At 33.6% G+C, this 16264-nt stretch overlaps 1 protein-coding gene across 1 annotated transcript in view; it reads left to right on the top strand.

Moving 5' to 3' along the window:
- Positions 1-425: 425 nt before the first annotated feature.
- Positions 426-16264, top strand: part of LOC128994470 (transcriptional repressor scratch 2-like) — a 35628-nt gene continuing 19789 nt past the window's right edge. Inside the window, exon 1 of the mRNA XM_054419046.1 lies at positions 426-798. Within this exon, the coding sequence (XP_054275021.1) occupies positions 576-798 (223 nt within the window). The 5' untranslated portion in view covers positions 426-575. The remainder of the gene's footprint in view (positions 799-16264) is intronic.

Below are 16264 nucleotides of genomic sequence, written 5' to 3'. Positions count from 1 at the left end.
AGTGTTATTAGTTTACCCCGTATAAAAAAATATTGTATTCTATTTCTTCTAAAAGTACTAATTCACTACTTATTTCACTACTAATTACTGCATAGTTGTGTATCAAATAACAAAATCTGCTTTGTAAGAGAAAATCACCTACTTGAAAACTTCACACTAATGACCTGCGACACCATTGTTTACGCCGCAACAATGCTGTTTATTGTTGTGTGTATTGTTGAATAACACGTGACGTAACGAAGCAACAGTCGAGAGTCACCTCCAATTAGCGGTGGGGGCGGCTCGAGGGGAGGGGCGACCAGAGGGCCGTCATATTTTTCAGGGGTGTAAGAAGCCCCGATGCGCGCGCACACTGGAGGGGGGCCGGGGTGTTGCGCCCTATATAAGCGGTCGCTCAGAGGCGCTCCGGTTCAAAAAACCGCACGAGCCTCTGGGGTCGATTTGTTCGGTTCGGTTTTTTCTCTTTTTTGTGTTTATTTTTCCTTATTCTTCTCGCTGGTTTTGTGTGTTGTGTGTGTCTCTGTGTCTATGTCGCCCCGCAACCTCCCTCCCAACGCTGCCTCCCCCACGTGATAATGCCGCGCTGTCTGATGGCCAAGAAGTGGAAGTCGTACCCGTGGCCCCAGGCTGCGGAGGAGGAGGAGGAAGAGATCGACGTCGTAGGAGATGCTGTCGGGCCTTCGCCCCAGTGCTGGGGTCCGTCTAGTCCCACCGCCGCCGCCACTGCCCCCAGTCCGCCTCCGCAGTCGCCGCTACCCTCCGACACTGATACTGGCCGCACCATCCTCTACCATACAGGTGGGTGTCACGTGACTAGCTGCTATAACCTGTAACTCTTACGTACTGTTACAAAATACAATATTACGATGACGTAAAAATCATACTATACTTTCAGCAACTAAAGATAAAGTAAAGGCTACTGCATTAGAATAGTCTGATAACATTTGTAATGTTTAAAAATATTTATCACATAGTGTTGCTAATGTCTATAACAATTTATATCGGACCATTAAATCAATTTTGCTTTGGAAATTGCATTTACACCTGGCTCAAACTTGACCCAGGTAATTTGAAAAATTGTACAATAAACATAAGTTATTCAAGAATATCTTTTGAAATATAAACAAACAGCTGCAAAGTTTTGCAAAGTCGTAATTTGTTGTGTGTAAGAGAGCTAACCTAAGACAACTGTGATCATTATAATAATTCTTTTTTGAAATGGTTACCATTTGAGGTTAGAAACCCTTGGATCACTTTTCATGACAGGCTGTTAGATAGATTTGCATTCCTCTATAGGATCGCTGTTCAATAAATAACCAATAATGTTTAATGTGTACTTTTTTCTACTGTTTATGCCACTTTATATTTGTTTACCAAACCCAGGCTCTCCCTAATTTAAACCTTATTTGAAAATGAGAATATATTACCGACTCAAGAAGTAAAATTTTTCCTGTCCTACTAACTAATCAAATGTTTTCTCCGAAGTTCATTTAGCCATTGATAAACGGACGGTTTGGTGTTGTATATCAATAAGAAAGTAAACTAACTTTTCATGAACAGTTTTATTCATAAGAGTTTTAGTGGTTTGTGTGTATGTGATCATTTCAAAAGGTGTAACGAATATGTATCGTAGTATGACACAATCCTTCATCTCCTAGGAAATGTATTACAAATTATAGGTTATTACAGTCAAATAGTTAATTTGAAAGTTTCAGAGCAGTTTTTAAAGATTATAAATAAAAGGAACTAAGTATGACTTTACTTTTAAATAACGATTCTATCTCTTTTATAAGTCTTGTTTTGACTAAACGTTTGAAAATTATTGAACTAAATTGAAACTGTCATCTTGTTATTAACTGCACTATGAATGAAATATTAGATAGTTACGAAAGAAACTGCTACTGATCATTTTATGAAGTTGAAAGAACTAGTTTTAAACCGGTTAGTGGTTACTGTTACAAGGACCCTCCTGAATCTCTAATTTCATCCCTCACATACTCGTGACACAAGGTTAAAAGACGTCTTGACAAACCCTGAAAATAATCCTTGTGGTAAGACAAAGTAGAATTAAAATTAGAGTAGAATGTGTATTGAACCATAACCAAAATAGTAATGAGAAAGAAATTAGATGTTTAGTAAAATTGAGTGTTTGTAAATTTGAGAAAGATTTGAATTTATGACAGGCAAATTTTATTATAAACAATTCTACAAGAAGTCTCCTTATAGTACCTATTGAAAAATTAAACTTTTTTATTTGTATTTCTTGTCCAAAAAGCTTTGAGTGCATTGCATATTTTATTTTATTTGAGGTTAAATTTTACATCTGCTTAACTCTGTAGATGTAATAATAGGGGACAAACCACCAAAAGTATTGAAACAGCAGATAGTTCTAATTGTAAATACCTACGAGGTTAATTTATCTATATGAATTGAGAGTACATACACAAATTAAACGTTCTATTTGGTCATCATAGTCACAAGGTTAGTGATATATTCTATACAAAAATAAGATATGGAATTCAGTTGATCTATTAACATAGCAAGTCTACAAGACACTATATTTAATCTTTGACGAAGTATTTAAGTACCACGGTTTTATGTGGTAAAATCAACAGGACTACCAACAAGTGTGCTTCAACAAGTTCAATTTAGTTCTTCGTGCTTTCTTCAACAGTGTACATTGTATAGTGTATAGTGTATGACGTGTGTATTATACACCCACCGTCTACAGGGCGTGTTCCAAACCGGTGACTGACAGGCACAAATTGGTGTTTATGGACGTCTCGTGCGTGCGAACACGATCGATTATAATAACACTGTTGCCAGGAGCTTCTTGATCGATAAGCCATCTGCGAAGGAAGCTCATGGCTTACAGGTGGGTTTGTAGCTTGTACAAGAAAATAGGGGAATCACCAGCTGGAATTCAAGAAGAAGAAGGTTTAGGAGAAGAATTTTAGTTCATTCTAACGAATTACTACTACATTCCAACTTAAACTCCAATTGACGACATTTTACGAATACGGGAAGTATGTTGAGAAGTAAGGGGTAATATTAATACTACTTTTTCGCAACACCACTTGAACAACACCCCCTTAAAACACCCTTTAATCTTCTTAGGCAGTTTTTTTTTTGAGGAGAAACTGGTGGCTTATAGATTTGAAGTAGATTTATATTACCACTACCAGATAAGCAACAAAGGAATCTTAGTCAACAACTTAACAAACCAGTTAAGTTGTTAAGTTCAGCTAAGTCAACGAAAACAACCGTCTTCGGTTTTCTAACCGGTCTACAGTAACTTAACACACATCATTACTAAAACACTCATGAACTCTTTAATTTAGCCAAATTGACAACATTCATACTTTGGCCAAGTCAACATAGTAATTGAACCTCATAACATTTAATTGGATTAGATTGTGTTATAGAACTGAGTTTATGTTGATCATTCAAAACAAGATCACATAAAAAAATTTCAAAATGCTACAATTAGTCATAATTGTTAAGCATACGAAATTCAATACACTCCTTAGTGTACAAAGATAAACGGAATAACTCTCTCACAAATATTGAAATCAACACTAACCGACACTCGTTACTCCTAAATGATACTCAAATCTCATTACACCTGACGAAACAAACATGCAATCAAGCGCGATCCAAATTAAGGGACTGATTTGTAAAACAAATGAACGATTTCAATTAAGCGCTTGCAAGTTCCGTAGGTTTATTCAGGTCCATTACACACACAAAGGTACAAACGCCGGGGTTCAGCCCGCATCAAAAAGCAGCAGAGATGCCAAAGTTGGGCCCAGTCTAGCAGAAGACCTCGCTATTACTGCCTCATTCTCCTCAAAACGTTATTTCTCCCAACGAAATTGGGCTTTTGAACTGCACAAAAGCGTCTTATTGGAAAACCGATGAAAGATTTCGAAATGTGAGTTACAACCACGATGTGGGGATAAGGGCAATATTTTCCACTTAATGGAATAAGGGAATCTGTTAAAAATCTCATAAATAAAACCATTTCGTTAGTCGTACATTTCTATATGGTTTCATAAACTACTTTTTTACAGCTACCATTACACATAATGGGTGTGCTAACTAAGATTGTTTTTACTACCTGTTTATTAATTCCATTTTATAAAATGTCTGGTACTATATAGTGGAAGCCATTATTAACAAAAATTCTACATACATATGTATTTATGATTCCTAAGTTTTATTTAATATAATGGATTTGATTGTGTGCCTGTATACAAACTGAAGACCAATCAAATTAATTTAGATCAATCAGTTCTTTATGCGAGTGGTCGCACTTTAAACCCTGAGATATTCTAATAAGACCGTTGATATTTTAAGTACGTTATTGCAATATCAATTTTGTCCTAATGAATGGTTCCATTTCTTTACATCTTTTTGTCGAAGGATAGAGGCGTTCCGCAAGGTAGTTGCCTGGGGCCCATCTTTTTCTCAGCGTACACTTCTGATCTTGCGAGTCAATTAAAGTGTTGTAACATTCATTCATATGCAGATGGCACCCTTCATTACTTTCTTTTAATCTTTGAATTTCCTTGACACGATCAGAGATGTTAATTATAATTTTAGTGTGGTTAAGCAATGATCTGAAGAACATAGACCTCAATTCAACCTTATCTCAACCTCACCTACATCTTTTCCTAGCTTTATGGATTCTACATATGGTTCGATATTTTTCCTCAAAACGAAAAATTCATCATAACAGTTGTTGTTATTTATGTTGCCTCGTTCTAGTTACTACCACTATCTACAGCTAACTACACTGTCTTCACAAAGTAAGTTACCTCTAACCCTGACTATATAACGTTACAACCATATCCTTTCAATATAGTGTTTGAACAATTTTTCTTCTTTCATGTTCAAACTCATAATTATTTTTCACAATCGTAAATGTTTTATCTAAAGATTTTTCGAAATCCTACAGAATAAATGGGTTAGTCGATAGCAGAGTAGCCGGGTAGGGTTGCAGGGAAGTGACATATTATTAGGGCGCTAAGATGTTTGCAATCCCGGGGGATTACCTCGCTCCAGGAATTATTTATCAGGGAAGCGTGGGAACAGGCACGTGACTCGGCTAATACCAGCCCGGGAGTTTTACACCCTGCGAAAAGTTTGGGTGTTGGATTTTATGGCGACAATTTTCAGATTAAGGAGTTCACGTTGTGGTTAAACAAGTCATTATTCTCTAAATAAAGTACCGATGATTGCGGTAGGTAAAATAGTATAAATTCTCAACCTGTTATAAAAACCAGATATCTGTTGATTATAGTTTGATTATAAAAAAACTTTATGTCTAATACAAGCACTTACACAAATTTTAATTTAAAACCTTAAAAATACTCTTAAAGTTAGTTTGGATGAGTTTTTATGTCATATTGTATAATGAATTTCCATTCACAATCATAGAACGTTTCAACAAATATAGAAACTGTTCAAACTTATTTAAGGTCATTTAATACGTTTGACAAGTTTGCGCTATCAAATTAATTTCCTCAAAATAAACATGAATCTTTACTAATCACTTAATTTATTTTTCATAATTTTGCAAGCATAATGAGTTACAGATGCATGCGAAATGTCTTGTTTACGTGCATGTCTATGGTGAAAAATTTAATTAGGTTATATAACATGTGGAATAGCTACATACTTAATAGGTCTTCACCTCATATCAACGAATTATAAAGATACAAACTCCACACGAAAAAAAACTTTGATTAGAGTGTATTCATGTAAAATTTTAACCAATTTAAAAATTCTTAAATTTATATTACGGATCCTGTTGAGTACGTACATAATCTATAGAGTACGTACATAATCTATAGAGTATTCATTTTATAGCCGAAAAAACTCTAGAGTTTTCATTGATTCTTTAGTGTTATTTTTTTCGTAAACATCACTATTCGTCCTGATGTCGCATATTGATACCTAAAACATAATTTCCCAAATAAGGTCGGTTTATGGGATCGCTCCAACAACCCCATTGACCTATGATTTCCTAACTGTTATTGTTGCTTAGGGTGATACAATTTTAGGCCAAAACTACTTGGCACATGCCAGTTATGGCGGCCTGTGGGCCAACTCGTAGTAATTATCGTCTGTAACGATCCAGAGGGTTTTTTGCAAACTTGGCAATAGCTATAAACCGAAGAGGGGGGGGGCTGACGTCACTGGAGGAATGTTCGCCCCCTGACCGCCCCCTGTGGCCCCCTATACACCCCTAAACCGCCACAGTCGCCCAGTACAGCGCTGCTCGTCGCCCGCTCACTCCGCTCCGGCCCGCCGGTCCTTCAATCATGGTAACACTGAAAATTTACTACTAAAAATGATTTTTTTTTGCTAATTTTTCCTACTAAAAATTTCATATTTTGATAGAAAAAGTATATAAATTTATATCACACCCTTTCCGTAAAGTTTTGTTTAATTACACAGCTTTAATTATCAAACCAAAAAAGTTAAAAATTTAAAATTTTTTGTATAAACGATTCAATTAATTTTCAGTTGGCATTATACCAAAATGGTAACATACAAACTCATATGTCCGTGTAGCACTGATCATTCACTAATTCAATTAAGTTTTCAAGTATTTAGTAAGTCTTAACATTAACCGTTTGGATAAAATTGGATTATAAGTTTAAATAAGGTTTTATATTATTGAAATTAAATTGATATGTTGATAAATTTAAATATTATACGGGTGTGCAAAATTGAATTTATAACATGAGTAAACAACTTTTCCAAACATATAATTTTAAAGTTATGAACAAGTTAATAAATTTTACCGATGAAAATACATTTTCTCTAAAATATATTTTTTCACATTGGCAATCTAAAGTTCCACGTCCATTTATACAAAAAAATCTAGATAGCGTTTCAAGTAAATCCTCCAAAGTCCTGTGCCGACTTAGGAGTCGATGTCGGATAGAATCGATATGGAAGGGCCATTTGTTAGACTTTAGATTGGCTTCCAAGTCGACCGACAGGTGTATTTGTTCGTGTCACACCATCGATTGAAGTTCCGCGGAGCCGGAGCGTGTTCTGCACTTACACGCACACACGCACGGTAAGTTCTCCGCTACAGCTGATAGTAGAGTTTATGACGTCATCTGTTGACAGAACCACTTTAGCGCAGGAAGTAAACGTTAAGCTGTTACGTTAATTGTCCAACTTGACGTTAAATGTTTAAGGTGTAATTGTTGTGTTTTTAGTACCTTGTAACAGACAAATTTATTGTAAATTTCAGGATGAATGTAAACCTGTTTACAGTTTTGGTGTACAGCAATGTGTACTTAGTGTATATGAAGGTGGTTTCTAAATTCTTATTTTCAGAGGAACATCCTTAATTGGTTAAGGAAGAAACTTTAATGGATTCCTAGGATTGTAAGTTCTACAACTGTCACCAATAACACATTAACAAATTTAAAATGGTACATTTTTGTGACTAAATAAATAAAATTGAAAACTGCGTATACTGTAGTAAGTAATACAATGCCAATATATGGCCACGAGTTGATAAAACTATAAATATAACGCGCCAACAACCCCATTAATTTTCAAAACACCAATGATACAACAAAAGAGATATCGTTATAGCTACACACAAATTTTATAGACATGTGGAAAAATGAGTCAAATAACGCAATAAATGTATCGCCTGTCTTAATTGTTTATTTTTATTTTTAGAACATAATTTAGTTTAGGACTTATGTCTGGTATTTTATTGAAACCAGATACTCTATAAATACTTGTAGATATTTTATTAAGTTACCGTTCTTAATAACCCACTGCACTTAAGAAGTTTATTTACTGTTTTAAAAATTTGTCTAAATCAAAATAGAGAGGACATACTTCAGTTTCCCCTTAGAGTGGTATAAAAGTTTTTCACTATCATGGGAAATAAATATATACCTATGTGATAACATATAAACTTCAAATTTTTATACCAAGCGATTTTGACAAATGTTTACAATATATTGCATCAGTAAAAATAATAATTGAAGCTTCCAAAACAATTATAGAATATTTTGAAAGGTAACGTGTTTTAAAATAAAACAAAATGGCGGCTTGGAAGATGGCGGTCCCTGTATGAACTAGTATTGATCTATTAACTCCTAGGCTCTTTGTATAGTATCTACGAAACTGCTTTCGACTACAAATTGTTCATATGGCGTTTAAGCCTTACAATAGTTTTGCAAACATAAAATATTATAGAATATAAATATTTATTTTTGATGTTAAGAGTCCTTTGAGCCTAGACGTTCTAACTCATAAAATAATTAAAACTACAAAGCAAATTTTTATTCTCACAGTGTACAAGATATTTAAATTGAAATCATTCTGATGATTGAAACAAATATTTCGAGATGGTAAATAACTTTTCAGCGGCTGTCTGAAACTAATGAAATTAACATTGCTCTTATGGTGGGCAAATTCAAGATGGTAATATCACATTGCCTTAGAAATGGTGTTTGAAAAGATATTGTTGAATGATAAATAAATCTTCAGCAGCTGTTTAGAACTATCCAAGGTGGCCGCTAGCCTCAAAGGCCTTTTAAATAATAATAATAACATTTGTTTATTTTTGCATTTGGTATTAAACGTGCCATGGAGGGTTAACTTGACGAGACCGATTTGTTATTTTTCCCAACGTTAAAGCTGCGTGGAAACAAAGAGTCGCTTTTTATGCGAACGAATAACCAAAATCATCCAAACCCTTTAATGAAACCCTTTTTCCCAATCGTTCCAATGAAAATGAAACCCATCCTGCTGTAATCACATTTAAACGATTGAGCCGCTTGGAAATGGGTAAAGCCGAGTGTGCTTTTTACTGAGTAAAATAAAAATAATAATACATAAAGGTTTTTGTTATTTCAAGAAATTTATTAAATAAAAAGACAAATCTTGAAGCTGTTCGAAAAATCTTATCGTACGGATTGGAAAATTTAAATACAGCAAGCCGTAAATAGATAGTCCTTAGCACGCGTGTTGATTTTTTAATATTAAACTACAGTAGTTTGAAACTTTGATATACATCAATTTGTATCTTTTATACTGTATACGGGCATGTAAAATATTTTGCATTTAAAATATGCATTATTGGATTTAAAAAAAAATGTTTAATGCTAGTAAATATTTTTTTTTTACCAATCATTAACTTAACTTAAGAGTTCCCCACTACGATTGTATTTTAAGTATACCATTGAAGAGATAATTGTGGTTTAAGTCTTATTAAATGTTTTATGACAATCCAAATAGTAGGCAATATTTTAGAAATATTACTAATAAAGATCAAGAAAAATATTCAATAAAAACCAATATTTTAAAAGAAGAAACCACATCTAAAACCCAAACGATATCGAGTTCATCGTTAACAAGCAGATCGTAATCCTTTGTGGTCTTCAACTTCATTAAAACCGACGTGAAAAACTCACAAACCTCCGTCATTAAAACACAAAGCCCGTCCATTTGAACACTAATTGAAGAGGAATCAACCAAACTAATTACATTAAAGCGATTGAAGCTGTCAATAAAACAAATCCATCGATATAACGCAGTTATCTTGAATTGTGGCCAGGACAACATTAGTGTTTTGTGGAGTGGTTGAGGGGAAAGCGGATAATACCATGACAAACACTAATCGCATTAAAAATGGCGGGAAAATCAACATAGATTGACGTTCGGGTGGGATTTGCGCGGGTAAATAGACGCGAGTATTGGAACGGTGGCGCCGGTTTAATGATCCTGTATTGAACGGAATACTCCAAATGCTTAAAATGATTTCGGTTTTACTTAATTTAATTATGTTTTGTACAATATTGATTTTTGTGATTCCTACAAAGTGTTTTTATGTGAATAAAAGATTAGTAAACTGTGTGTTGACTATACTTTGTTTACAATATTTAGGTGGTTTAAAGGGATGTTCCTCCACTACTATTTTGTATTTAATGTATGTTACTTAATCAGCTGTTTAAAGGTAAGGGTCAATTGGAGGAGACAGATTTCTTACCCTTAACCTGCTTATATTTGAACGAAGTATATTATTTAAAATCCTAATTTCATTTTGTCTTCCATAAATAAAAAAGATTAGCTGTTTATTTACTAATAAAATTATTTTACGTAAATTTGTTGGGGAAGATTTTGTACCTTGAAATGGTTGTGAATGTGCTGTCATCTTTCACCCTAATATTTTATTAAACCATTGTAATTTCGCCTCCAACTACTTGGAGCACTCTCATACTGTTCCACTGTGGTTTTAGTGCAAATATTTTTTTTCTACAGAATATTCCTTTTTAGTCCGGTCGTTATTGGATAAAAAATAATGTTAAATTCAAAATGAACTAATCAAAACTCAATGTGTTGTTAATTTTTTATAATTGAAAGTTCTACAAAACTCTATTAATTCTTTTGTTTATAACACAGAACTTGAGAACTTGTTCCATCCCACGACGGAAGCTGCGAGGCTGTTCTCGACATGAGAGCTAAGTTTGAGACGTTTCTTGATGAACTTGTGACTCCAAAACTTGTATATCTCTGCTTAGAATTCAGAATCTTCATTTAGTTAATACTTGCTCTTCATTGTCACATTTTCTGTTATTTATGCAAATTTTATGCATGGGTGGCCTTTTTTAGACACGATGTAGTATTTGTCCACATAAAGAGAAAAACGTCAAAATAATTCTAAACAGAATAAATATTAAATATTTTGAAATTACTTAAAATTAAATGGTACTCTTGAAACAATTTATTCAATCACTACAGTAGTTATTACCAATACAGTAAATATTGTAAATTGAATGGGACTACGCATTACACAATAATTAAGTTATTCCACTCAATTTATTTGTCAATTAGTTGAGTTGAATAGCACCTTTGATATCGTTGTAATTACTGAATCAAAACCACTAAATTGGAGAAAATACTTTGTGCAAAGTTAGTTTTCATTGTGGTAATTTTGTGTTATGAGAGATACTATTATGGACATTTTCAAACAAGATAAAATTTTCTTAGGCGATTGTTGTGGTTGCATGGTTTAATTTTTTACTGATCTTGAAGCAAAAGTTACGCAACAAGCTATCGAATAACATAAGAAAACACATTTAGAACGTGAAAACACGAAAAAAGTTTGAATACCGTTGATATGACTTAAATTTAACATTTCAACGTTTTTCGTGTTTTTCTATTCCAATCCCCCCAAAAGAGGGGGAGTTTGTTTGAAGCATTGATGCATGTTTTGAATTTTCAGGATGAGTCGAGAATGTTCATTTGTCAATCTGTCATCGAAAGCTCTGACGGGAGTTTACAGCTCTCGGATTATGTCGGGATGAGAAAAACGAATAAAAATGATGTTTTGGAGATATTCTACACGGGAGCTGTTTTGAACATCAGTTTGGATGCTCAATTACAGCCTCTGGTTAGAAATGTTGATGTAAACTTTAAAAAAATACCTTTAGTTTATTTTGGAGTGGTGTGGTTTCCTTCGATATAAATGAATTTATATCCTTTTACATCAAACAAATTGAATTGAAACAAGAAATATAAACTAAAATCTCTGAAATCTAAATTTTTACGATATTTGTATTTCTTTACATGATTGGAAATTTGAACCTTTAGAGGATTAAAAAAAACTATCTATATGCTCTGCTATACACAGAACCTTAATGGTTAAAGTAAATGATTTCGTTTAAATTGTTTATGAATCAATTCATGTTTTAATTTATATCATATACACGTTGTTCTAAGCTCTTTTTAAACGCTCCCTTGTGCCAATATCGTAATTTGAAGTCCTTAAAAATCCGTTATAACCTCAAAATATCCAAATATGATGTAATACGATTGTTTCTCAACCATATTATGATTAATTTAAGTTCGACGACACATTAATGAATAATCATTTTTAGTTTTCTATCCATAGTTTTTTTTAAAGATATTTAACACTTTCAAGTGCTCACAGACTGTACTTACCCCATTTATATCCACACTGTAAGGGTGTTTTTGGATGACGCTACTGGTGGTTTTTGGCCCCACATTGACATGGGTCGATGTTAATGGGCTTCGACCGCGGGTTGGGAATTATTCAGCAAAGGTCACATTTGCTTTCTACAACAACTAGAATTGAATTAGTATTGTTGACCCTTGCCAGTAGTGTTTGGATTTGAAATTGTTGATTTTGCTGAAATTATTTTGGAGTTCATATTTTAAAAATTAAGTATAGAGTAACATTTTTTAATTGTGAAGTCAGGATTGAAATTAATTCGTGGTGTAAAAGCAATAGCAATAATTTATTGCACATTTGTAAAAAAAATTAATTAAAGTTTTTTAAGCTATTTTAAGTGTTTAACAAATTACCATTTATTTACTTATAGCGACAAGCGTTCAGGGGTTTAAGTTAAATTCTTGACTATACAAGTTTCAAATTTGAAAATGAAAAAAATATGTTCCAAATGAAAGCTCTTTTTCGTAATTATCGTACAACCCTGAAGTCATAAACGTGTAAATAGTATTTTTTATTTTGATTTGAAACTTTCAACTGCTATCGAATACTGGGAGTTTACGTATTATTTACGATATATTATTTTAAAAAATCATTACAAAATTTAAAAATATTTTACCATATTTTAACTTTAGTTCAATTCAGGCTAAAAAATATGTTGCTAAAAGAACCCTTATCGCCCTTCTGCCCTCTCGGCAATACCACTCGTACGAGGGGAGCTCGACATATTGAAGAAAAACATAACTGCTCACATCGGTCGTCAATTTGTCAAGTATATCGGCGTTCCCATGGATATTTGTAATTATAAAACCGGACTGAACGATCCGTGCCGTGTAGGGAGATTAAAATATTAATTTGTCGTGTGGGTTTATAGGCTTGGCGCCGGGACTGGCCATAACATTGCCTAATACAGCACAGTATTGCCAACAAATAATTGAATGTCCCGATATTGCCCATTTCACGGACCTGCGAAGCTGTATGGGAAGTAATGACTGGTTTTGACATAAAGCGTGGTGCGGACAATATATTGTGGCGTTTCGGTTGGGTATAATTTATAATTGTGTGGAATTATGGACGATATTTTGTGCGTTGGACTATGTGGAGAGCGGTAAAAATATATAATGACTGAAATATTACTGTACCATTCGATTAGTTTTTAATTATAAAAAGTTAAATCCGACATGCAATGAGAATGTTGAAAGGAATTGTTCAAAATTAATTGATGTTAAAGCTTTCATGGTCTTTTGCAGTATTTTTTTTATATTTTTATTTTTATTTAACGCTTAGGCACTAATAGTTAATTAGGGGCTTAATTGATAGGGGGAGCGAACTGGCGTAGTGGTTAGAGCGCTGGAATTCAGTCCCTGAGGACCCGGGTTCGATCCCCGCCAAGTCACCAATGGATTTACCTTAGTGATAATGCCGCAACCCCTAGGTCTAGCCTGAAGTATTGTAAAAACAATCCAAGGGCTCATGCCTAGCATCCTAGGACAAAAAAACTGATAGTTAATAAAAAAAAAAACTATATTACTATCCCAGCTTGTTTTCCCCCAGAATGCATAAACTTGTACTTAAAACTATTCGTTTTGGATAGGAAATTCAAATAAATAGTTGATGATAAATAATATTTTTACTATAAATTGTTTTTTTTTACATTGATTGGATACTTTGATATTTAAAAAGGAACTAAGAAATACATTGCTAAATTAAATCTCTAATTAACTATCGAGATTTTTTTCAAAAAAACTAGTACACACTAATATGAAAAAATGTAAAGTTTAATCTCATAATACCTCAACAGAATTTTTTGACTATAATATTGTGGTATAATTACCTCGTCAAGTAATCCAAATGTTTATGATGTAAGGTTAAAAACCTACATGTTTCACCGTTAACACGGCATCGTAAGGGACATACACATAAAAGACATTACTGTTAGACGCACACAATAAATAAACAAAAATAAATTGAAAAATTAATAAGAATTTTTTTCAGAAAGTCGAGACAACAAATCTATCAAAATTGAATTAGGTCCCTCTCTAGCAGAGAGCACGTTCATAGTCAGCTGAGCATATGAAATAATAAAGCGAAACGTGCCTCTGTCGGAGGGAGGGAAATCAATACTAATTTAATTCCAGTTTTGGTCCGAATGCAGATGACCTTTGGCGGATCATTAGTGACCTGTGGTTGCTCATTAACATTTGCTGTGACATTTGGGTGGAAAAATGACACCACAATCTCTGCCAGACACACACACAGATAAACTCACGTGATCGAACAATTGTGTGGATGTGTGGACTATATTGAGCATACATAAAAACATTACTGATTCGTAAATCTTGTAGTAGAACTTGAATCAGAATGTATACTATTTCTATTGGCCACGAAAATATATTTTTTACAAAGACTAATGTATCAAAGACTAGTACGGTTTAGAACTGTTTACGTTTCGGTTTTGGAGCGGTCCAAACCCTGGTTTGTAACTGTTTTACGTCGACTTTTTGTTACAAAGCAACATTTATCGGTAGTTCAGCAATAAATTGTTTCAAATTCAACCCCGCTTGGAAATGAAACTTCAAATTTTTAAGCGAGCATTGTTGTTATTGCTCAGCTACTTATTTTAATTCATATGGAATCTCGAAATAACCCTGATTTCAAAGGAACCTTTTAGTAAAGGGACAGTAATTTAAGAGAGACATTTAATTAGGTCACTTGTATTCAACTTTACAATCGAAAGAAACGTATTGTTTAGTAATGTATACACTTCAAAACTGTAAAAAAGTTTCATGGTTGATTTTCCCAAGCAATTATTGCACCACAAACGATTATAGACATATCACACAGTTCCCTTGAAATATTTTTTATATAGACTGTCAAGAATTAGATAACCTGCTTCGATACATACTAGACATTTTAGAGCTGTCTTTTAAATGAAGAAAATCTAAGTGAACTCCGCTTTTCGTGATTCGACAGGGCTGCGTCAGTAATAGCTCAAATCTGAAATCCCTAACTACCCCTGCACGCAAGCACCCCCTCCCTTGCGTTATCGTGCTTTTTAACAGACAAACCCCGAGATAACGCCAGCGGGATACGGCATTGTTTGGATACTCACCAAAATATTGGTTTCATTTAAAGGGCTATCGCTGAATCATCGTTAGGGTGATACAGGTGTTTCGCTTGTTGGATTGTTGTTGATTAATTAAATTGTTTGAACGCTTTGAAATGATCCGGCTTTTGGTTTATCTAGTTTACTTCATTTGATTTACAACGTTTTAATGTTTGGTTGCGGATCATGGATGGCCTTGTGAATAATAGTACCTTTTCGTTTTGAATCCAGTGAATTTTTTTTATAATTTTTATTTGTGGTAGGCCTATGTAGTAATTAATACCTCTTCTCGTTGTCTAAAAGGTTTAAGTTTCAAATACCAAATCAGAACAGTGCTCTTTTTTAAACTAACTGAATGGTACTTACGTATTATAGCGACCACACCTAATAATTATAACCTAATCTAACCTAACCTAAAGGTGGTTAGGTTAGGTTAGGCTAGGAAGATTTTGTTATTAAAACTAGTTAAAACTTTATTTGGAAGCCGATTTATTGATGTGGTTGGTTTAATACGTAAGTACCAAAGGAAACATATAACGAACAAAAATTAAAAAGTACAATTGTTATAAGTAAGTTTAATTCTGCCAACGACAGAAAGTAGCTTTGCAGATATTTCGCAGGCTTTCAGAGTACGTTTTATCGCAAACATCTGGCAAGGTAATTACCATAAATAAAGCAGAGCGACGCGACGCCAGCGCCCCTGGCGGAGGTATTGAACATCGCTTCTGTATGGCATTACCCAATAATGTCAATACAGTGGGGTAGTCTAAGAGTCTAAGATGTTATTTTGTAGCACCACTCATCAAATTTTCACATCCAAACACCGTTGTTGATATTTTGAGGAAAATTAGATGTACAATTTAAACTGCTGTGTTGAACAAACTAAGTATTTTTTTTTTTTTTTTTTTTTTTTTTTTACTTACCTAATTATTACTAGATAGAATTGTTTTGTTTTTAACATGTGAAGTATGTTTACTATATTTTTTAGCTACAAACCAAACATGGATAGTTAAATAAACTTTACTCTCAATTTACTGGTTTTAGCTTCATAGGTCGATTTTTCACATCCTTTTGGTTACCATAAACAACTATCATTATAAAAGCCACAATTTCTACCGTAACTAATTTACAAATTA

This window comes from Macrosteles quadrilineatus, unplaced genomic scaffold, assembly GCF_028750875.1.
Source record: "Macrosteles quadrilineatus isolate MER2022 unplaced genomic scaffold, UCM_ALF_1.0 Scaffold_5__1_contigs__length_97177068, whole genome shotgun sequence".
NCBI lineage: Eukaryota > Metazoa > Arthropoda > Insecta > Hemiptera > Cicadellidae > Macrosteles > Macrosteles quadrilineatus.
Note: the sequence above shows the minus strand (reverse complement) of the source record. Positions and strands in the feature narration are given on the sequence as shown.